The sequence below is a fragment of the Agelaius tricolor genome, unplaced genomic scaffold, assembly GCF_023055355.1.
Source record: "Agelaius tricolor isolate 1412-34295 unplaced genomic scaffold, bAgeTri1.0.p SCAF_3, whole genome shotgun sequence".
NCBI classification, from domain to species: Eukaryota; Metazoa; Chordata; class Aves; order Passeriformes; family Icteridae; genus Agelaius; species Agelaius tricolor.
Genome location: NW_027269263.1, coordinates 63,401,137 through 63,425,454, shown reverse-complemented (window position 1 = coordinate 63,425,454; position 24,318 = coordinate 63,401,137). Strand labels below are relative to the sequence as shown.

General features: G+C 42.9%; 1 protein-coding gene across 4 annotated transcripts; it reads left to right on the top strand.

Moving 5' to 3' along the window:
* The first annotated feature begins 5,863 nt into the window (after positions 1–5,863).
* On the top strand, positions 5,864–22,542 carry OPTN (optineurin). 4 transcript variants are annotated; one of them, XM_071424092.1, is made up of 14 exons: positions 5,864–6,080; positions 6,726–6,902; positions 8,599–8,801; positions 11,109–11,255; positions 12,312–12,388; positions 14,448–14,582; positions 15,636–15,717; positions 16,970–17,085; positions 17,754–17,903; positions 18,867–18,960; positions 19,618–19,776; positions 20,439–20,569; positions 21,317–21,396; positions 21,545–22,542. In XM_071424092.1, exons 1-14 carry the CDS (start codon positions 5,879–5,881, stop codon positions 21,664–21,666), a joined length of 1,875 nt encoding a protein of 624 aa, XP_071280193.1. In that variant the 5' UTR covers positions 5,864–5,878; the 3' UTR covers positions 21,667–22,542. The 4 variants fall into 4 exon arrangements, with proteins under 4 accessions (XP_071280193.1, XP_071280192.1, XP_071280191.1 ...); XM_071424091.1 differs by having other exon boundaries at positions 6,690–6,902; positions 14,451–14,582; XM_071424090.1 differs by having other exon boundaries at positions 6,690–6,902.
* The last annotated feature ends 1,776 nt before the right edge of the window (positions 22,543–24,318 follow it).

Genomic DNA, 24,318 nt, shown 5'->3' with positions numbered 1-24,318 from the left:
TTCCATGTCTGCTCAGGGTTTATGGCTTGTAGACCCAGAAGATGCTCCAGAAAAAAACCCAGTTAGGTCCTATCAGGAGTGTGGTCTGGGGTGTCTTATTGGGAAATTCTGTACTGTAACAGCCTCCAGAATGTTCTGGAATTTTCCTCTTAGTGGTTTGTCTTTGCTGCATCCCATCAAAAATGCCAGTGCAACTCAGTTCACTGGGGTAGCACCATGTCCCTCCTCCAGATTGTGTAAAAAGAGAAATAGTGAGGGGTGCAATTACACAGCCCACTAGAGTGACATTTTCCACATTTAGCAGGAAAGCAGCTTGTGGAGTCAAAGAGCTCTTCAACCAAAAATCCTAGCAAGACATTTGAGGTAAAAAGAAAATAAGGGGCATGCATGACTGAAAACATTAGAAAGATATTTTTTAAAAGGATTTAAGTGGTAAAATTCATGAAGAACTCATTTGCCTCCAGGCTATAGTTGAGAGTTATGCTTTTTTAAATAATGTTTTTAAAATAATATAAATTTTTTTACATTTAAAATAATGTTAAACCTAAATATTTTTATTTTTTTATTTTGACCATCTCTTTGCAGCCAGGAAGCAATGCTTTCTTTATGTCATGATGTGTGATGGAAACCTGGCTCATCCCTCCCCATGGCCCATCTGGTGGTATGGAGCTGTTCTCGTCTAATGAGGAACACAGGTGCATTTCAGGATACAGAAAACAGTCTTCTCTGCCAGAGATTCTTGCCACAGAACTTTCTGAAGAGAGCCATCCTCAGCTCCATTCTTGTTACATTTCCTCTTGAAGATTTATATAGAAAATTAAGAAGTCACTTCTTCCAAGGGGACAGTCCACTGTGTGTGATTCTCCCTCCACAAGGTACACTGACATTGCTCCTTGGCTGTCTGAGACTTCTCCACCTGACCTGGAATCCTCATGTTCCATTCCCTTCTTCCATGGATCTCCAATTCCTTCTCAATTAAACCCTAAAATAGCCCCACTTTTACTTTTGATCATTCTTAGGCAAAAGCAAACCTCCCTCCCCCATCTCTGAGCCCTGGGTCACGTTTGCTGGTTGACCTGCCTGTGTTTTCCTGGCACGGCTGTACTTGGCAGCAGTGCCACATTCCAAGGGCTTCAGACATTTTCTCAGTCTGCTGCCTTCTTGGTGCAAATTTCACACTCAGAAAGAGCAAAAGAAAAGGGCAAAGATGCCTGTACTTTTTAATTCTTCTGGTATTCTGGAGCTCCTGACCTGTTCAATTGATGATGATATGGAAAGAGAATTGCTGCCATCTATTGGAAAGAGAAAAGGATGGTGGTCAGTTTGGTTTTTAGATTTTCTGCACATTTATCCATCTTATTTTTGGCATGGCAGCTGCTGAGTGAAATGTACTGCATCCTGAGTTGACACCAGTATCTGCTGAGCAGTCAGGAAAGGGAAGACAGCCTGAACAAGGACCTGAACAAGTTATTCCACAGCCAGGAGCCAGTTCATCTCCTCTGCAATGACAGACACAAAATCACAAAACCATCAGATCTGTGGTTAACATTTTGCTCTTCTCCTCTGCAAAACTTCTAAAGCAGCTTACTGACAGGCAGAAAATTACTTTGTCATCAGAGCTCCTAAAGCAGGGCCAGGTACCTAGAGGAAAATATTGTGGAATACTTTTCATTTCTGCTGTTCATGCTAGACTGTCCATAAGTGGGATATTTTTGCTAGTTTGACTCAAATCGCTAAATTTATTAGGAAAAAAAAAACTACAGATAATATTTTTGACTGGTGACAGAATGAGTTGCTTTCAAGAAAGAAATCAGAGATGCTGGTGAGGAATTCCAGCAACTTGGCACAATCAAACTGCAACTCACTAGACGAAGGAAAAATCTGCAAAATAAAACCGTGACATCACAATTTCCCTACATTCCAGCAGTCTCTGTATTAGATCATCCAAACATTGTTCCAGAGCATCTTTACTCTCCTGTGTCATTGCACAGGAGTGTTATATAACTGCAGTTGTAAAAGAAATGATCCATTTGGCTATATGTGGGAGGGAAAGAGGTACACAACACACTGCATTAAACTTGCAATGGGCCAAAACCAGTTAGTTAGACACATTCTTTGGCACTACTTTTGCTTCACATATCCTGCCCATGGCAGGGTTATTAGATTGAAAACAGGACCTTGGGTCATTTTTTTTTTTCTACTACTTCATTTCTGTCATCTTTTGGCTTCCTGAACTTCCTTTTTGATCATTTTCCTTTGGAAGGTAAGAACAGTATCAATAGCAATAGATTCAATGCTGGACTAATAATCAAAAATCCATGATGATCCCAGATTTAACCTGTCCTACTATCTGTCAGTGGCAGACAAACATTCAGATCATACATCTGACTTTCATGCTCTTTGTAGCTGTTTTACTGTAGATGATAATCTAAGGCCTGATTCTGCTTAATGTAAATTTTACCAGCTGGCTCTGAGCCCTCTCCAGGCCATGGTAGCACTTAATTGTTGGAAGAAATGAATGCATTTCATCATCTTACTTCTCTCTAGGTTATGGTGACATTCATCACAGAGTACTGCTGACTGCAGAAGTTGGATGTGCTTTATAACAACTCCTCTCCCCCACTTAATCTGCTCAAAGCCTGCAAAGAACATATCTTGATGGTGTTTTCAAATTACCTGTCAGCTGGAAATTAAGCTTAATCAGCAAATCTGAAGTCACAGCAAACACTCCAGCATTTATGCTGGCAAGAGGCCCAGGTACTAATCAAGGTTAGTAGTTCTTCCTCAGACATGCAGATAGCTCTGTGGCAGATTAAGCAAAGCCTCTTTAGGCACCTGAGCTGCTCAGAGGACATGATCCAGACAGGATAGTGCTATTCCTTGTGTCCTGAGAGAAAAGTCAGTCTTTGGGTTGTGTCTGTACATTATCTATGGGATCCTGGCCAAAATCAGGAGGTTCCAGCAGCTACTGCAGCAACAGTCAAGAAGGCAATGCTGAGACTTGAAAGACAGAAAGAGAAAAGCCAGCAGAAGAGATTCAGAGGCACGTGAGTTCCACATAATCCACAACAGACAGAGAGATGGATAAATTGTAAGCTCTGAGTGTATATATATAGAGATATTCATGGAGAGGTGTTCTTTGTACCAAAGCTTTCCAAAGTTCAAGCCTTGGCTGATTCTCAGGACTCAGCTTCCAGATAACTGCAAAAACAATACCTAAGATGTTAGCCCAGACTGATGTGATAATTCAGCACAATTCTTCATCATTTCAGACTAAGCTAAACTGAATTATCCCACATTTGCTATGGAGTCAGGGTGCACACAAAGACTGTTTCCATGGCTCAGATGCCACAGGGAAATTTCTTAAGCAACTTGACTGCATCTGAGCCCTCAGACCCAGAGCTGCCTGGTGTCTTTTTTTGCAAACAAATGTTATGGAGTGGTTTGGGGAAAGCTGGACACTTTCATACCTCTTACCTCCAACTATTTATTATCTGTGCTGTATGGCATAGAGAGATGGGCTACTCCTAACTCAGCCCAGCAGTTCAGAGCACTCACCAGGAGAGCCAGAACAGATCTCCTTCCTACACAGAGCCCACACATTTCATTTCTGTGTGTCACCTGTAACCTGCAGAATGGACAAAAGGATTAATCACATGAGAAACTGTGGTGAAAAAAATATCTGAATAGCTGAGCTCAAACAATTGCTGTATCCCTTGTATTCCCACAAGGCTGATGTGCAACAGAACTTTTGTGCAAACAATTTAATCTTCCTTAGACAGAAGCCATTTTTTTCTTACATGTAAATAAATTGTCTCATATTTTTTATTTTTCCCAAAGCCTCTTTGGTTATTTATCTCCTTTCTGTATCTCCAAGGACTCTAATTTTTCTTTGGCTTTTAAAAAGCAAATTGTTTCATTGCAATTAGAATCAGATATATGACTTCTGCTTCCAGGGAACCCACCTCCATTTTAGAACTGCAAGCAAGGATAATTCTTGCATTTGGATCTCTTCAAGGCATTGTGAGATACATAAATCTTACTTGCAGTGAAGCACACACTCAGAAGATAAACTGCTCCCCCAAAACTTGGTTATTTGTGGCTTAAATAATATCTGCTCCCAAAAATTAATTCTGGATTAATTTTGAATTAAATTTCTGAATTAAATCCCAGACCTGGGATTACTGAGGGAACAAGTAGCTATCAGGAGTGCAAAAAAAAAAAAGCTAATGTTTATTTAAACTCCTCTGACAAGTAAAATTCAATTTTCTTTGCTGCACATGCAGTAAGGTCATGCTGTCTGCAAGAACTTAGCTCAGAGCTCAAATAAAAAGCCATGATGAGCTCTAGTAATTGTGTTCCTCAGTCTCTCAGAAGGTTTCTTTATTGCCCCTCTAACTCCTGTCTAACATCCAGCCACAGATGCAGTGATGGGAGACGACAGCAATTCCAAAACCATATTCCCTCCCACAGAGAAGATCTCACTCTACCATCAAGGAGACAGATTCTGTTCATTAGCAGTGTAAGCAAAAAGCACGTGGATTATGGACCCAGCATGCATAAATCTGCTGTCAGACTTGTTCTTTGCACCATGTAGGTGGTCCCAAATATTTGCTGGCTTTATTTCTTGGCAGATTTGTAAGCTACATCCTGTTTAAATATTGAACCTGTAAAAGGACTCCTCCCTGCCAGTGTCCACCATTCAAACATCCAGTGGGCTCCTTACTTCTCTCCCTCATCCTGGGAAATCCCTGGCTGTGGCACTTGGAGGGCAGCTGGGGAGACCAATTTTATTAGACAACAGGCAAAGGACATGGCAAAGCAGCATTTTCAAATCAAAAGAGCTTATTTTTGAGCCATGGGGTTATTTAATGAAAGATTGGTGTTTTCCACATGGGAAACTGACATTTTAGCTACAACGGCTACAATTTTTCACATTGTAAACAAAGGAACCAAAATGTCCTGGTTGGCTTTGTTACTTTAGAACTGGAAGTTGAGGAACTCCCAGGCCCACCTGCTGCTAAACACAGTCACAAAGCACCGGGGCTGTGCAGGGTGAATGACCCCAGCTAACCCCATCCCGGGAATCTGCCATTTAAAGGCTTCCAACCACATCGTTTGACAGCCATTAATGGACTATATATCCCCACAGCATGGCAAAACCCGTCCTAATTGATTTGATCCTGTGGCAAAAATCACTAAAATGTCCTGTGCAGTAACGTTCCCTTTTGTTCACCTCACACCCACCTCTCGATCCTGTCTTTTGCCTCACGCCAGGAGAAGCCATTCCTGCCCCTCGTACTGGGCAGGGCTGGGGCCACACCTCGAGTGCTGTGCTCAGTTCTGGGTCCCTCTGTTCAGGGGGACTCTGAGGTGCTGGAGGGGGTTCAGGGAAGGGGAGTGGAGCTGGGGAAGGGTTTGGAGCATGAGTCCTGTGAGGAGCAGCTGAGGGAGCTGGGTTTGTTTGTCCTGGAGAAAAGGAGGCTCACGGGTAACCTTATCGCTCTCTACAAATCCCTGACAGGAGGTTGTACCCGGGGGGATGTCGGGCTCTGCCGCCAGGAAATCAGCGACAGGATGAGAGGACATAGCCTCGAGCTGTTCCAGGGAAAGTTTAGGCTGGACATTGGGAGGAATTTCTTCACGTAAAGGGTGATTCGACATTGAAACGGGCTGCCCAGAAGAGGTGGTGGAGTCACTGTCCCTGGAGGTGACAGGAAAGGAAAGTCTGGAAGTGGCAGTCCGTGCCATTGCCTGGTGACAAGGCGGTGCTCAGTCATAAACTGGGCTCGAAGATCTCAGAGGTCTTCTCCAACCTCTTGGACCCGCAGGATTTTTCCCCCTCGGAGCAGTGCTCCCCGCGCCACCTTGCAGCTCCATGGGGGACTTGGCTCCCGCCCCGCTGAGCCGGGGGCCCTCAGGGCAGGAGCCGGGAAAGCGAGCAGGAAGCGAGCACGGCGTGCCCGGGAGGCGGCGGGAGGAGCGGGGCTGGGAGGTCCCCGCGGAGGCGGAGGCGGGGACGGCGGGGGAGGGCGGGCAGTCCGTCCGTCAGCTGAGCGGCCATGGGCGCGCCGTGAGGGGTGAGTGGGGACGAGGTCCCTGAGGCCAGCCCAGAGTGCGGGGGTGGCGGTCGCCATGGCCGGGCTCGCCCGGTGACTCGGCGGATCCGGGGTGGGCCTGCGGGAAGGAAGGGCAAGGCGGGGAAGCGCCGTTTTGCGGCTCCCGGGGGCCGGTCTGGCCCAGGGACGGAGCGGCCGTGCCTGGGCAGAGGCGGGTGCAGGCGCCGCAGCCTCCCCAGCACCGCGGTGGGGTATGGAGGAGAACGGGAAGAGGGGACAGGAAAGCGAAAATGAAAGTTAAAAATCAGCGGAAACGGGCTCTCGGCCGGGGCGCCGACAGGGCCGGGCGGGCGGCGGGGCCCGGGTGCTGTCAGGGATGGGAAGGAGTGCGAGAAGCGAGAGTCTCGTTTCATTCCCAGAGAAATGGGCTCCTGAGGAAGGGTTGGTTAGCCCGAAAGACGTCTTGGGGATCGTGTGTTTTAGGCCCATGGGGGATTATGTAGACTCACGGATACTCTGGTGTAGCGGGGTTAGAGGGATTGAAGGTGCCTGTGTGCTGTGACAAGGGATGTGGCTTGCATGTGTTAATAAAATGAGTGTGTGATTATGCTTTCTTTATAACTGGGCAAGAAATTGAAAGTTTGCTCTTGGCAAACCTTGTAACAGCTGCTTCAGAGATGTCCAGCAAGTCGAAGGGCCGTCCTGCTGAAAATGGAGAGCATTCTAAGAGTAAAATGGAAAATGGAGTGGGCAGCATGGCAGCCCCAGCCCTTAACACCTACACCCCGGAAGAGATGGTGCAACAGATGAAAGAACTAATCACTGAGAACAATGAGCTAAAAGGTGAATGCACGCGTGAGCTGGTCTTGAAATTCAAGAGCCCCGAATCTCTTCTGAAGGGTTTGTTTTGTGCTATGAGTATGAATTCTGTGCTTATCTGCCCTTGCTGGGTAGCATTTGCTGTATAAACAACTCTGCAAGTGACAATGCCAGTTTGATAATACACATGAAAAGGATATTTGGTAGCACACATCAAATTGAATTGGTGTGGTAGATTAGGAGGAGAACAGCCCAATGTAAGGGTGACTTACTTGCTCTTGAGTTTTATATATAAGCACTGTCTATTTTAGAGGGTGACATGAAAAATCTCTTCCTATGATGTGCTATTTGCTCATCAACCTCTAAAAGAATTTTTTTGCTTGTATTGTAGAACTCTTTGATCCATTACAAACATTTTGCCAAAGCTGCATTAGGAGGGGTGGGTACTGTACCTTCCATACTTCAAAAAGGAATGGTGGCTATGGCAGGATACCTCTGGGAGAAACCAGTAGCCTTCCCTGGAAATTCCTAATGATTTGAGTCCTTTGTGTGAGATACTTATGGATCTGGAATTTAAGTGTCAGTTATTTCTTCCTTTAAACGGTTAGAGCAAAACCTGGGGGATCTGAGAATTTTCTGTGTAAAAGACAGAAGTATCTCACTGTTTATTTGACAGCAGAGCATGAAGTCACATATCTCCTGTATTGTGATTTTACACCGGTGTTTAAATTCTTCCTGAATCATTTTTGGACATGGTCCAACTTTTCTGTCTCATGGGAATCTAGCAGGAAAGTTGTTTGTAGAAGTTCGTCTGGTATTTTGCTAAAAAGTCTTATATAAGGTAGTATTTACAGCTGCTGTAACCCATAAATTGCAGAATCATTCTCCAGACTATATTTTTTTTCCATAACCTGAAGGATTCATGGGCAGTTTATCATATAACATCAGGATGTAATGGAAGTTACTGGAAAGTACAAGTATAAAGGATTTTTAAGTAACCAGCTTTGAGTTACTTGCTTAAAAAAAAAGCATGTCTAAAATAATTTCACTGACTCTGCTTAAAAATCTTGTAAGCATTTTGCAAGACTGATACTGTTACATACTGACTTTGTTAGTTACAGGGAGCTGACTTGGCTGTAAGTTGTTTGGTATATTTTTTCAATGTTTGCAATCGAATCTTAACCAAATGAGCCATACATTTTCAAAGGGTGAGACAGAGCATACAATTTAAATAAAATGTAACAGCACATTGGGGGAGAGCATTGTTGGGCATATTTGAGACATTTGATTTGATAGCATCTGTTTCCATGCAGTAATTCACCAGTCTAGGATGTTTTCCCTGCCAAGTCTCAGTAGTTTCAGAAGCTCAGTTCAGCAGTTTCATTCGGGCTGATCATGTGAATACCACACACAGCAAGATACCAAGTATCTCTTGTGAGCAATCCTTCTGGCTTCTTGGTTTAGGACAAAGTCAAGAAGTCAGTGAGTGTGGGCATGTGATCTCAGCAGTGGATTTAAAGCTGGTTATTATAGTGCTAATGGACTATGATAAGTTTAGTTTTGGTATTTAAGGTACGCCAGACAGAGGCTCATATTTCACACCCAATTATTGCCAACCCATTTGATGCTGAAGAATGCTGAGCTCAGTGTAGTGGAAATCTGCTGTTTCATGGACAGAGTATTGATGTGATTCAATGTCTTCTCTCTGGCTACCATTTAGAAGCCATGAAGTTGCACAACCAAGCTATGAAGGACCGATATGAGGAGCTTTCCACCTGGAGAGAGAAGCAGAAAGAAGAGCGAGAATTTTATGAGTTAAAGTTTAAGGAGGCAAAGCAGTGCTTGCAGGCCAAGTGCATTGAAAATGAACAGCTACAGCAGCAACTTCAGAGCTTAAAGGAAAGAGAAGAAGGAGCTGAAATGGTAAATAAGGAATTGGTTAGATTGACATGCTTTTGAATTGAAAATCTGGAGCATTCAGTCCCTTCTATGATTCTAGGGTTCATCACACTGGGATGGTTTGGAGGTTTGTTAATATCTCCATTTTTATCCTTAGCTCTAAGAAATGGTCTTCACCTGACTTACTTCATAAAGTGAGGCCTTTCAGAGTGTAGTAACAGAAAATTATGGCACACCTGAGATAATTTCCTTTTTTTGTTAGCATTTAGTAAACAATAATAATTAAACTTTTTTTACATAATAAATAAGAACTGGCATTTCTTGCTAATTTTTCATTTATCCTTGGATATCTCTTTACTTTATCCTTCTCTTTACTTGTTAGATTATCTGTCTCTCATGATCATTTAATTGCTTTTTTAATTGTGTTTCCAGGGAGAAACAAGTCTCATTGTTGTTCCTATTCTCTAATCACACTGGAAGAGATACAGGGAAAGGCATGTGAAGTATTTAAACTAAGAATTTCCAAACATGAAGACTATCTGTGGAGTTTTTTTATTTATCTGTATTGCCATGATAGCATTACATACAAACATGTAAACAAGCAAAAAAAAAAGTGCCATCTATTTTTATTATATCAGTCTTCTTTTCTGAAAGCTCTTTTGCTGAGGTCAGATTAGATCTGTATTTCTGCTGCTCTGTTTGAGTGTGACTGAGCTTTCTCTCTGTGTCCTGCCTTTGGCTCTGTTACACATCATTTCTAATGTTGCAGGTGGTTGCACAGTATCCAGGCAACATTTTGCAGGTGGTACTAAAGACATCTGTGGGTAAAGCTAATCAAAACAAAACCTGCTTTGTGTCCCAAATAGTCATGTGAAAAGTTAATTAAGAAGTTCATGCAGAGCCAAACTGATGCATTCTGGTGTCTGGTACCTCCAAGACCCATGTGGATTCTCTGTTGTCTGATGAAAAATGAGTGTATTAACCTTTTTCTCTACAGGGTCACTAGTAGACTCTCCCTTCCTCCTGACTGTTTGATGGAGCTCTGTAAGAAATGTTTCAGCATGTAAATCAAAATTGGCCAATAGGTCAGAAGATGCAAGGGGGAAGAAAGTCATGTTTAAATAGTGTGATTGTGTGAGTATTACTTACACAGTCTTTACAGAATGAAAGCTGTGTTTCAGGATTATCAGGAAAATTCAGGATTTCATAAATTGTTCAGAATTTCATAAATCTGGAATATTTTTTAAGGGTATCCAGAGGATTTATAATCTTTCTATCTGTTGTAGAACTTCTTGTACTTTGAATGCCTGAAGGATGCTGTGGCCAGAGTCTTCCAGCCTGCTTGAGAAATCTAAAATTTCTCTCATTCCCTGGAACTGACTCTAAACGCATCCTCTTACAGTAAAAGCACAAAATCAGAGGCAGCAGAGGGTCAGAGTGGTATTTTGGGATGAGAGGCACTGTCAACACAGAGATAATTTGGAGATTTAGCTTAATCATATCTTAGAATGTAATTCAGACTTCAGGAATTGTTCAGAATTTGCATTGCTGGTATGTGCTGTTATAAAGGCATTATCAGGAGGTGAAAGCTCAGATTACAAAATGAGGAAGAAACAAACTCACAGGGAAAAGTTTCATAATGGGGAGCAGCATTTAAAGGAGAGGAAATAATGAATCTTGCTGGTTATGTAGAGGCTTAGGAGAGGGTTTTGAGTAACCTAGAGAAAGGGAGAAGGCAGAAGGCAAAGGAGATGATTGTGATTGGAAATAGGGAATTTTGGGGAGAATCTCTGAGGAGCAGAGACTTTGTGGAAGGGATCTGGGACTTTGTATGAAGGTCAAGGAATTGGGAGAATTTATACATGGAAATGGGGTACAAAGAAGCTAGAAGGTGGGGAAAGGCTAAGAATGGGACGTGTGGGAAAGCTCTCTGTCCACTGGTCTTTTCTTCTTTGGATCTTGGTTAGATTTGGGAGAAGAAGAATAGGAATATGGGTGAAAAAATGTAATAATTCTGGAGGTTGGCTGATACCCTATGTAGTAGCAAAAGGCATAGACTCGGGCAAAAATTTACATCCTAATTATGTGTGTGTTCAGAGAACCAGTCCCATATTTTCCAGCAGTGACATGCCCAGTGTTTGATTCCTTGGTTTCACAGTTTAGACTTCTTCTGTTGAGTGAACCAGAACATACTTTAGGGGTCTGTCCTGTTGGGTTTTCAGGCAAGCCTGAAGAGAAGAGAAGGGATGCAGGACACTGTTCTGTTCAGGCTGTGTGCTCCTTGGCTGCTGTTCCCTGTTGGTTGGCTAATGCAGGGTGTTTTTATCCCAGGAGGCTCCTGAGAAGGAAGTGAGGCAGCTGAAGGCCCAGGTGCAGCGGCTCCAGGCTGAGAAGGCAGATCTGCTCGCCATCATTTCAGAGCTGCAGGTCAAGCTGAACATCTCAGCAGAGGATTCCTTTGTGGAGATTGGGATGAATGTAAGTAAAGGGAACAACAGGAGCACAGGAACCTGCAGCCAGGTGCCAGGCTAAAAAATTCTGTCATTCTTTGATTCTTTCTGTCATTCCTAGATTACCTGCCTTAGAGCACTTGTGTCTTAAAGGACGTGGAATTAGTTTTTGTCCTTCCACTGTAAGGCTCTAAGCAAACTGATTTCATAGATAGCCTCTATTGCACTAATTAAAAATGTTAAGTCTTGTCTTAGTTGAAATTTCTGGGAACATCAGTACTGTGTTTTGTTAAGGGGCAACACCTGTGCATAAATGGGGCATTTTCTTTGGAAAATGGGGCTTACTTCCTACTGACAGATAAATAGAGATGCAGGCAAACAAAACATAAGTGCAAAGCTCTAGAGAGTATTCCCTAGAGGCAAAAAAGAAAGTACTTTTTTTACTGTTCTTGTATCTGGAATCTCTTCATAAACTGAAATGTGAAAATGTAGCCTCTGCTACCCCTCTATTCTCCATATCATCCCTCTGGAAAGTAGATGTGCAACAAGAAATTTTAAAAATGTAATTAAAATTTGTTTGGAGGTGTCAGAGAAAACATAGGGGTGCATTCTCCTTTTTATTTGCTAGAAGGATTCTCCTTTGGGCTACAAAGTGGGTTTGTAGGAGTGGGGAATTTGTCAAGGAGTGGGGTTTGTAGAGGGGAAGAAGAGGGGTTCTTTTAGGAGGCTGGAGAGTGATCTCTAGGCTTATACTGAAAGTCACCTGCAGTGCTGTTGACTTGCTGTGTGCCCAGTCATCTTCACAGGGGAGAGTGGCTGTGGAAGTTGCTGATGAATGGAGAAGGGCAAGTCTCAGTGTTGTTCCTGTTCTCTAATCAAGCTGGAAGAGATACAGGGAAAGGCATGTGAAGTATTTAAATTAAGAATTTCCAAACATGAAGACTATCTGTGGGAGTTTTTTTATTTATCTGTATTGCCATGATAGCAATTCTCTGTTTTTCTTCATTCCTTAACTCAAATAAATAAAGTCCTGCTGTTCTGCTTAGATAAAATACTGAGCTAATAGTGTTTTTTTCTCTTCTAGGAAGGGGAAATAAATAGAACTGCAAAGGAACATCAAGAGAATGGTGGTGAAATCTCCAGTGATGTCGCTGTCTACATGTATGTAGGTTCTTGTGTGATATGTGTGATTCACACTTCTGCCTTGAGTTTTGTTTTCAGTGTAAGGGAATTTCTTTCTATGAGGAATGCACTAGAAAATCCTCTTTTTCTTTGGCTTTGCACCCCTCCATTGCAGTAGCTCTACCTCATAGCATGCAGCAAGACCCTCAGCTCTCTCTGACATTTTTCCTTCCAATTTTTACTAGCTGACAAGAGGGAGTGCATATTCTGGCAAGTTGGCCAGGCATTTGTGGACATTCTGACTTGCCAGCTCTTCAGGCTTTTAAGGGAGGCCAAACAGAAAAGACAAAGAGGCTGCAGGAACTTGTTCCCTCCTAATCATTGGAGACCATCCAATAGAGTATCTGTCCTCTACCCAATTATACTGGTGTTGGTAAGAGTCAGAGGTCTTACAGTCTTTCAGATCTGACCCTGTTGGAGTGTGGTTGGTATGAAGTGTTTCCATGATGGGGTAGACACACAGTGCAACACAGTCCTTGCTTTTCAGGTTATTGGGTTTAAGGTAGCAGCATTCTGTTCAGGTTACTTCTCAAAATTCAATCTTTACATCAGCTCCAGGACACAAGGGACTTTCTTGCCCCTGGCTGAACCTTTACTCCTCGTGGACATAGACATCTGATACTGTTCAACTTTCTACTTTGGATACTGCCCAGTTTAGCAGCTAGATGGTTTTGGCTGAACTCTTATTTACTTTGTGCCTGTGCAAAAGGAAAGGGAAGAATACAGAAAATGCTAAGGATGTAGCAGGCCAGAAAGCTGTGCTCCATGTTGTCACTCTTATGTCACTGCAAGGGAGAACAGTGCTTCAGTGTAATATCAGAGAAACTTGTCCCTCAGCATGCAGATAAGAAGTTGAAGGAGGAAAAAAAATAAGGGTGTTACAGTTGTGGACAAAACTGAAAGAGTTGCTGACCACAGACCAAGCTGCAAGTATTAAGCTTGTTGTTAGTTGTGGCTTGTGAGAACACTGATTAGAAGACATTCCCTGTGGAACTTGCTTACCTTTGGAGGAGAATCTGGGCCATATCTACAAGAACAGGAGGCATACGTAGCTCTGAAAATATTTCCAGTGTCACCACGTGCCTTTGTCCAGCGCTGAAACTTTAGACGGGTGCTGTTAACAGGTTCAATGAAATGTGAACCACTCAGGATGGATTTATTTCTGTAAGGGTAGAACTGCACTAAAAATCCCCTGATAAAAGTTATTTACTTAAAATATCCTGGCTGGACACTGTCTTTTGGGTATTGAATTTTGCTCACCAGAGGTTTCTAGCTCTCAGAAGCACACAGAAGACTCTGCTTTGCTTTCTTTTCTGAGCTACAAAAGCAGAACTTTTAACACATGCTGTTTTACAGATGAGACTGAAATATACTAAGTCATCCATACAGTTTGGGGATTCTGACTTTCTGTCTAGATGGCCATAAAAATTGATATAATGGAACACAGTATTTTATCACTTATCCTATTTTTTGGAGCTTTGTATTTGTTCTGGTTCAATTTACAGTAGTAAAATATGATTTTGAAAAGAGCTATAGAAGGTGAGGAGGGTAAAGTGTTAAAGAGATTTTTTTTCTGAACAAGAAAGTGATTTCTGATTACCATTTTTAGTGAGATATACTTTGTTTTCCATAAAGGAGCAAGGCAGAGATAAGAAAAGTTCCGTGCTTTATTGCGGGAAAAGGTCGTTAGTAGGAATGGACAGCAGCACTTTGCAGAAAGGGCTGCAAAATAGGTCAGAATAAGTGCACTGGGTTTTGTATTGTCATGACTGCTTTTGCTGCCCTTGCTGAAGTGCTGAATTGTTCCCTCAGCTGGAAGGGGAGTGCCTTTGCTCTTCATTTGCACTCACAGGGGCTGTGGCTGCTGGTCTTGGCTCTTGGCAATTGGGAATGAACCCTTTGCTCAGAGCACTGGTTTCCAGCACTGTGTGAATTGGTGGCCTCTCAGACTGGATTCCAGCATTAGGGTGGAGGGAGTGTGCTGCTATAGGGATAGCTGTTGTTATTTACATCTGGTTTGGTTTGGTTTGGTTTGAAGCAGGAGCAAATCTGCAGATGAATCGAAGAATTTGGAGTCTGAGGAGATAACTGTGAGCCAGCTGCTCTGCAGCCTTAGAAATGAAACTCAGAAGAGGGAAGAACTTGAGAAGGAGCTGCAGGATCACAGAGAGAGGTATGAAGTAGGTGCACTGTAACATTTGGAGCTGTTTTCTTGCTTGAATGAACAGCAACATGCTGAAATATCGGTGTGATTTGGGGAATTTCCTGAGCTCTCAGTTGTTATAATATTTTCTGGTTTTCTGTATAGGGATAAACCACAGTTTTCTTCCATGGGATTTTATTTTCATTTCCTGAAGTGCCACAGATCCAGGCAAATGACCCATTTCTTCTTGGGTTTGAACTATCCCTGGGTTATTCAGAAAGATAGGATGACTGTTGAGGCTGTTCTCCCCATTCACTCCTCCATAGTTATTTGGCTGTGGATGAATCATCTCTGTGTGCGGCCTTAACCAAATCACTATGTCTAAAACAGGTCCTCTTCGTGATACTGGCATGCTACATTTAGCAGTGTGTGAGCTTGCAAAAGCTCCTTAGAAATGTCTAAAATAAGTTTAATTCCAGAGTTTTCACAGTGAGACCTGTATGAGGGTCTGTCTCAGCTCAGTTCTGTGGGTGTAAATCAGCACGACTGTTCAGGAGTAGCCAATTCCCCAAGTAGTTCCAGATCCCCACTTCAGAGAAACAGAGTAAGACATTATCTACTATGAAAGGTTGGTGTCACAGTAATTGCTTCTATGTGGTCTTCCTAGAAGAGGTAATGAGCCATAACCAAACAATTCTTAGAAACCTCAGCCCCTGAAAATACCACAGGAAAGCAGAGACAATATTGATCACTGGATTCAGTGAACAGAATGATCTGTTTCCAAAGAGTTGGCAGTTTTGGACTGTACCAAAGATCAATCCCTTTGGACTGAATGTTATGACCTTCATCACACCTGCAGACTTACACATCCATTTTCATTAAATGTAGAGTGTCCTGTATTCTTCAAGAACCCCCATGATTGTGCAGGCCTTCTTGTATGTCTGCTTTCTCTTCTGGCTTGTGGTTTTTCTGTGGCTGTGATGTTACAAAGAGAGTCATCACTTGCATGAAATCCTTGTATAGTCACAGTCTCATCTGAAGCATAAGCCAAATCCATCATTTTTGGCTCCTTCTTTTTTCCAGACTGTCAAAGCTGGAGAAGGAGACCAGAAACTGCCTGGAGAGTGGGACACAAACTGAACAGGAAGAAGAAAGTTCAGAAGCTGTAAGTTCCTGTCCTCAGTCAAGATATAACAACATACAGCTGACTTGCTGAGGTCACCAACCTCAGGGTCTAGATTTCATCTTGCACTCAGGGAGCAAAGGGCAATTGTCCTGCACAGGAAATGGAAGTGAACTTTGATGTGTCTTAGAGGTGGTTCCACATTCCAGCAGCCACTGCAAAGGGGTGGGACTGGGGGCCAAGTATTCAGGGAGCTTGGCATAACTGCAGTTACACCACATTGCCCTGGCCATGCCCAGTAAGCAGAGAGAAATACAATAATTTCTACCCCCAGAAATCATCTAGACTGTGTGAATTTCCTCACTGCTGCCTAAGTCAGCTTTTGGATCAGAATCCAGTGACAGCATACTGTAAAACAGACTTTAAACGTGGAGCTCATATGGCACCTGCTTTAGGTTTGTTCATGTTTTTAGTGGGATTACAGTGGTGGGGCATAATTATTTTGGATTGAGACACAGTTCCAGGCAGAAACTTAGTCCTGATGTTCTCAATTAAGATTTGGGGTTGGCATTCAGCTCCAGTCAGATGCTTAAACTTCTGTGCCTGCAGCTGTAAGCTTCTGTGTGAGGTGAGAGTGCAACCCCATAGCCTTGGAGATCCATGCTGGTTCAGTGCAACTGCATAATACAGGCAGCTAAGAGTGCTTTTATGTGAGCTGGGTGAGTTTGTGAAGTGCTGCATGGGAATTGGAAATATGCTATGGGACCTGCTGGAGACCTGTGCCCTTCTGAAGGTCAGAAGTATTTTAGGGCAGGGCTGGGTTGGTTAAACAGGACCAGTCTGCAGTCAGGCCAAGAGATGCCCTTGCTAGGGAAAGCAGATGATGTCTCAGTTAATTAATGTTTCCCAGTTCTCTTATCTCCACTTTGCCTGAGTTACAGCCTGGGCCCAACACTCCTCATTGAAGTGGACACTGAGGTCAGCCCTTGTGCTTGTGCTGGCAGCAGTTTCCATGTACACTGTTATGTTTCTGCAGAGGCTCCTGTCAGCAGAGCTCATGTTACCTGCCTCTGTGGTAAAATGTAAATCTTTAGTGGAACAATGAATGGGGTGCAGTGTGGAATAATTGTGAAGCCTTGCAGATGAGGCCTTAATACTGAGTATAGACTGTAACTGTGCAACTAACTTAGGCAGTTTTCTCTAGAGTGAGACTTCCTACTTATCTTTCTTAGCCTGTAACTTTACTATCTTGAAATGTCCATATGTAATTTTCTTTTTTTTTTTTCTCTAAAAGGTTGGCAGTGAAGTAGAAGCTCTGAATCTGCAAGTTTGTGCTCTGTTTAAAGAGCTTCAGGAAGCCCATGAGAAGTTAAAAGAAGCAGAATTGATTCAGAAGAAACTTCAAGAAAAGTAAGGCTCAGAAGAGCAAAAGTTCTGTCATGACATGCAGTACTTGTATTACAACTCCCATCTTGGGAAACTCACCAGCTCTACAAATACCAACTAAAATAACTGTTTCATAGAAGTGCTGTTAAAGAGTGCTCCTTCTTTGCAAGTGGTGAAGTGCAGAAATACAGCAATTGTCAAAAAGTCTGAGCTGCCAACCTAGTTCTGCAAATAGAACCTCAGTGCCTTGAATGATAAGATTTGGGTTGTAACCCTTCATGATGTAAAGAAAAAATCTTTTCTGTTTTCTCCTTCACATAATCAATCCCTATTCTGGCTTTAGGGGAAAAAGCCAAGGGACTTGGTTATAACCTTTTCACATGAGCTGTCTGGGCTTTTGAAGAGAATTGTGTAGGTTATAAAAGTGATTACAAGAGCCTCACTTTTTTTGCTTTGTTTCCTGTCAAATTCCAGTTCTTTGGGATTCATAATAGTAAGAAAATAAATGTTTGTTTCTATAGCTTTGTTTTCTGATGGTTGTGTATAGACTGATTTTTGTCTTTCCGTGTTTTTCATCAAAATAAGCCTTTAAAGTGAACCATACAAATACTCTTTTTCCTATATGCCTCGTGGGAAAAATCCATCAGGAGAGAGTGAACAGAAGAAATCAACCTTTTTTTCTTTTTTATCAGGTGCCAGGTACTGGAAAGAAAAAGCTTGGCTGCTGCATCAGAATTGGAGGAGAAGCAGCAGCTAATATACACCATCAAGAAGCTGGAACTTCAGGTGGAGAGCATGCAGGCAGAGGTCAAGCTGGAACAAGCCAAGACACATGAAGAAAAGTGAGTATGACTTGGCTTTGTATTCCAGGAAGGTATTGTCAGTGAAGAAGAGAAGTCCAAGGGAACCCAGCCAAAGGAGAATTGAATCTGAAATACTACTTTGTGTCCTGTACCCTGTGAAACTATGCTGTGTTGTAGATTATGAAGTAGAAGTCTGTATTCTTTCCTCTACTGAACCCCTCACTTAGGAATACTTGAGCTGTCAACTCTGACTTGTATCTTCCTTTACTCATAAAGTCCAAGGTGGAATAGAGCTGGGTGTAACATACAAGTGGAGGAAGCAGATAAGTGACAACAGCTGTGCCACTGACTAGCAGGGGTAAATGTGGACACATCCTGGAGGGCAGAGACAAGTCAGGTGGTGACAGTGCTGGGAAAGTGACATTTCTGAAGAGGTCTGCAATCCCTACAATATGCTTGCACTAGGAGAGTTAAGTGTGTGGTCAGGCTGAGGTAAAGAGAGGCTGTTTGCTTTGGCTCCCTGCTCCCTTTCATGTGCAGTCCATGTAAGGAGTGTGAAAATGTCACTCCAAGCTGTTCAGAGAGGCTGGGCTTCCTGAAGGACACATCTTCAGCTGCTGCAGAAGCTGCTCATTGTCTTCAGAGTCTGTGTCTGGTTATTCTGATAAATTCTGCTTCACTTGAAGTCTGAGTCAAGACTTGGATGTCTTCCAAAGAAGGGTGTTACATTGAGCAGAATTTGTGAGCTTCATATAAAAAAACTGAGTGATGGATTCTTTAATATGAAATGCACATGATCAGTAAGGACATTGGTTTGACTCAATCCATGGATAGAGCAGCACACAACTCATTGCAAGAGAGGTGTTGAGACATGGGGCATGACTTTTTCTCGCCAGAAACGCACACTGATTTGCAAGGAGTTGGTAGTGGCTTTTTTTTAAGTTCTAACATTATTTAGATTTCAAATAATTGTTTCAAATTTTCATCTCTTGTCATAAACAGGGCAAGATACAATAACCTTCAGGATTCATATAGCAAGCTCCTTCCAGAACTCACTGAGGCAAAGAAAAAAATTGATGAAATGAAACTCAAAGAGGTAAACTCATCACAAGAAGAAATCATAATTAATTAGGGGTGAGGGGGAAGGGATGGGAGAACATCTTTAGAATCAAATTTGGTCAGGAAACAACTGTCATCCCTTCTTCATAATTACATGCAACATAGCAGCACTGCTCTGATAAACATAGATCCTGTGCTGTCAGTTACAGAAAACTTTATCCACACATCAGTCCTTCCATGGTGTTTTCTGGGTAAGGTCTAATCTGCAGTGCAGTGCAGCACAGAGTCCAGTCCTCTAACAGAAGTGATAGATACATCAATGTTCTTGCAGCATCATTTATAAAAATGTGGGAAGGTAAATCTCTAAACATTTTTGTATTCTTAAATAGAATGCCTGCCACAGTGAGGTCTTGTTAGGAACTGAACCACCGTGGAAGTACCATATTGCTCTGTGTAATTTCAGAAACTGGGAAAACGTCTTTTACAGTGTCCACTAGGGGGTTGTCTTTTAACTTGATACAAAGTAGTTTGAAAGCTCAAAACTAATCTTTAAGGTAAAATATCCGTCACCACTGCTGTCTTAGTCCAAGTTCCTTTGGTGACCAAAATGGGAACCTTTCCCAAGGACAGGAGGAGTAAGAAGCAAACTTTCACTTCAAGGAGTTCATGTTGTAATCACAATTCTTCTTTGCAGCTGGACAGAGTAGATAAAGCTGTGGTGGAACAGCTGACAGCAAAGGTGGAGTTGGCAGAACAAGCCCTTGCTGCAAAGCAGCTCCAGATAGATGAAATGAAGCAGATGATTGCTAAGCAAGAGGAGGACCTTGAAACTATGTCTGTGCTCCGTGCTCAGGTATCAGCTCTTTGCACAAAGTGGCTACTTCCCCACCCAGTATTCAGAAACCAGGAGGTATTTAATGGCTCACTCTGGACTGCTGAATACGTTTTCTCAACTTGAAAGCATAACACCCCTTACTTGGCTTGTCTTGCAGATACTTGCAGAGCCTTTACCCACTGTATTCTAGGACTCTAGGAGGAACTGTGTATGCTGGAGTCTGGCACAACAAACAGAAGCTGGGAGTAGATGTGTGTTTAGAACCACTGGCTTAAGAATCACTGCATATGATTTTACTCCAACCAGCATGTGTTAAGTGACTAAAAAGGGTTTGCCTCACATTTAAGGCACAGAACTGGCATCTTGGCCTGGTTCCACTGTCTGAACCACAGATATGTGTGTGTAATCAGTCAAGTCCCCTCCTCACTGCCTCATTTCTGCCTCTGTACAGCAGAGGCAATACCTGTGCCCCAGGTAAGACACTCAGAGTATCTTTTACAGAGTCCAGAAAGCATTAGGTCTCCTTCACCTTGGGAGAAGTGCAGGTCTTGGCTTTGCACTGTGTGTGTGTTTTGAGTAGATGCAGATTATGATACAGATTTGTGATTTTGATATGTAATACACAAATACGGTTCAGTCAAAGTTACAAATTTTCAGTCTGATTTCATTTCTCTGATCAGATGGAGGTTTATTGTTCTGATTTCCATGCTGAGAGGGCAGCACGAGAGAAGATCCATGAGGAGAAGGAGCAATTGGCTGTCCAGCTGGCATACCTACTAAAAGAGCAGCAAAACTTTGAAGACCTTGGCCGGTGAGAACAGACTTTGGCTGAACTGCCTTTGCACTGTCCTGTTACTCTGTGTACTGGTGTTGACCAACATTGTCTTTGTAAGCATCCCAGTAGAAAGGCAAATAACTTTGCAGACATTTCTTGCTTAATTTGAATTTAAAAGGAGAAAAAAAAAAAGAATTGGCTGACTTCTCAATTTTCTGGTAGAATGTCTGTAAAGTGTGTTAGTTCTTAGTTGGGTGCCTTAGTAAGTTTTCATTTTGAATGATTGCATGCTTGGTAAATTCTCTCTGTTGATCCATGTGAGTTTCTTTGGGTTTTGGCCTCAGTTTTAGCTGTGAATCTGCAGCTAATGTTCCTGCATGTGTGCCAGGGATATCGGCTCCTTCTCCAGGAGGCAGTAGTGAGTACACAGTTCTGAGTACTGTGGTAGTTGAATCAAGTTGCATTTCACATTAACTGCACACTGAGTCCTTTTTATGGTGTAACTTGCTTTTCTACTTAAAGCAAATCTGCAGTTTTCCCTGAACAGCTGAGAGTCCTTGGAGTTTTCCAGAGAAGGGTGCCCTAGATCCCTAGGTGTGTGTGCCTGCCCAAATCCTGCTGCTGGTGTCAGTTGCATGACCCTGATTTCAGCAGACCTCTGGCATGGTCTCACAAAGCAGTGGCATTTCTAGGCCCTGTTCCTGAGCAGCAGTTGTGAACTAAATGCATGAGCAGTTGACAGGAGTCTGTTTTCAGAGCTCTTGACCTGTTTATTACCCACAGAACCTCTCTGGCAGAGATGCAGAGTCGCCACGGAGCCAGGATGCCGGATCAGGAGCACTCACCTCACCTTGTCCAAAGAGGTACTGCAGGCACCTTCTGCAGCCCTCGGGGTCAGCTTCAGCTTAAAGCAGCTTTGCTTTGCTGCAGACAGCTTCCCTGTGGGTATCCCTCTGCAGAGAGCAAAACTGGGTGATACAATAGTTCATCATTTATCTTCTCTGCTTGCAGGAACGAATAGTCAAGACTGGCCAGAGCAGCGGAATATTTCTATTTATTCATGTCCTAAATGCGAAGAAATTCTACCTGATTTGGACACACTGCAGATTCATGTTATGGACTGCATTAATTGAGTGATGCCCTCCAGTTCTTTGTCTTCTAGAATTTCACCTGCCAAATACTTGGGGGTTTTTTCCTTCTTGCTCAAATAATGCTCAGCTCTTATGTCCTATGAAGGAGGTTTTCAGGAGTTTGCTTTGCTAATTCAGTGGGAAAAGGGTAAAAACTCTTCCCGGGTCCTGTAGTGACTAATCTTGTTGTAATCTGCTTTAGGGAAGGAGTTTTCATAGATTAACAACATGGATGTGCTACAGAACTTGCAGTGTGTCTGCTGCTATGAAACCTTTCAGGAACATTCCCCTGAAGTGCTCTGCTCCATGGCTACTCTGCAGAACAGGGCTGAATCACTGAAGTCAGAGGAGAGATGAGATATTTGCTGATCAATATATATATATATATATATATATATATAAAATATATGTAAGCCTGTAAATACTTCATCTCTTACATACTATATACCAGGAAAGTAATACACGAAAAAAGCTGTTTGAGAAGCTTTCAACAAAATGGAATAGTGCTGTATTCACTGAGAATTTGAAGTGAACCCTGATCTTTCTCCAGATGGCCATTTCATTGCTGCCCTTGTGACCATACTAATCTGATGTTAAATTTTTGATGGCTTATGTAACTCCTTGCTTTAGCCAGATGTGGGTAAGGTTTAAAATAGATCAGCTAGGTCTGATACATGTAGCTCCTGCTGTACTCAAGTCACTTGATTTTATAGAACTGTTAATTTTTATGATGTTGTCTTAATTTTTCTTTATTATAATACAAGCATTTGAACTTGTACAGTATTGTGGTAGAAAGCACTGAGATGGATGTAACCTAATTTAAAAAGAGTATAGTGGATTTTCACCTATCAAAATAAATCTATTACGATTATGAATTTATCTGTGCCTGTGAGTACGTGGGAGACTGGAACAGGATTTCAAATTCCTATGTCTGAAAAGCTTGTGTAGAAACAACTGTAGTGGATTAGTTCTATTCTTGTCCTCCCAGGTGTTTTTATCTCAACAAAAAGGAGAAAAATCCCTTTTTTGTCATTGTAATTCAAGTAAGATTTTTACTTTGCTTGTTGTCACTGTTGTTTTAATTATCACTTTTAGACTCTGGACTCTTATTTTCTGTTATAGCTCATCTATAGCTTCATCCATAATTTCAGGTAACACAAGAGCTGACTGTTGTGAGTAGGTTTTTATCAGCCTTGTTGCAACCTTCTTCATCAATTACAAGTAGTCCCAGCAGATGCAGTCTCTTACTGGCTTTTAACTGGTTCCTTTTGACAGTAGGATTTATAGGTTTTTTTACCCCGAATCCAGTTTTATCATGGGAGCTGTGATGGTTACAGATTCTGCAATGATCAAAATCTGATGGAAATGCTACTAGGCCAGAAGCAAACTAACAGAATAATAGAGCTGATTTCATCTGAGAAGTATTAACCTTAATGAAAACACAGAAAATCAATGTGAAAGGAGGAAGAAGGAATAACTTATGCATTCGTCAAATCAAAATGAATAATCTGACGAGGTTTCAGAGAGAGGGGATGTTAGCACAGAAGTGCTAAGAGGAAAACATGGGCATTAAGTGAAATAGGTCTTCACAGAAAGATAAAAGAACAGGTCTAATAGTACAAATCAGGAGGGGCAAGGAACTGCAAAGAATAAAGCCACGATACACTGAAACCTGTTCATGTTACTGGGAAGATTATTTTTTGCTGTCATTACTTGCTGCAGTCCAGCAATGAGCTTGTACATTTTTCACAGAATTACAGTTCTACCAAAGAAAAACTGACCAAACTACAAAATGTTGTCCACTGCATGTGACAATAACAAGGATTGAATTTGGTGGTGTAAAAGAAGTGTTGACATTGTTTAGGTTCTCCAGATGAGGATGGCACCTTCTGTGACCCCTCCTGAGGCCACTCTGCCCAGACACGGGCAAATCTGCAGCCAAATGGGCTTACCCAGAGCCTGGATCAGGAATAATGTCCTCCAGCAGGAGCAGGGCTGTGATTCTTCCCTCTGTTGTGGACATTGGTGTGGCCACAACTCGAATCCTATGCCCGGTTCAGGTCAGGAAGGGCATTGAGGTGCTGGAGAGTGTCCAGAGAAGGGCAGTGGAGCTGGGGAAGGGGCTGGAGCACAAGGTTGAGGAGGAGCAGCTGAGGGGGCTCAGCCTGGAGAAAAGGAGGCTCGGCAGGGACCTGTTCACTCTCTGCACCTCCCTGACAGCAGGGTGTAGCCAGGTGGGGGTCGGGCTCCTCTTCCAGGTAACACGATAAGAGGACATGGCCTCAAGCTGCACCAGGGGAGGTTTAGGTTGGACAGTGGGAGCAATATCTTCACAGAAAGGATGGTTCCACATTGGAGTGACCGTCCCTGCAAATGTTTAAGGAAAGTCCGGACGTGGCAGAGAGTGCCGTGATCTATTTGACAGGTGGTGATCTGTTACAGGATGGACTCGATAGGACTTTTCCAATCCCATCGATTCTGTGATCCCCACGCCGCCACCTCCCTCCCCTCAGCGAGCGCCCGCCCCTTCCCCTCCGCCCGCCCACAGCCAAGATGGCGCCGGCAGCGCCGCTGTTGCCAGCACTAAAGATGGCGTGAGTGCGCATGCGCGGGAAGGGGCGGGGCCGCTCCGAATTCTGGCGGGTACTGGAGGCG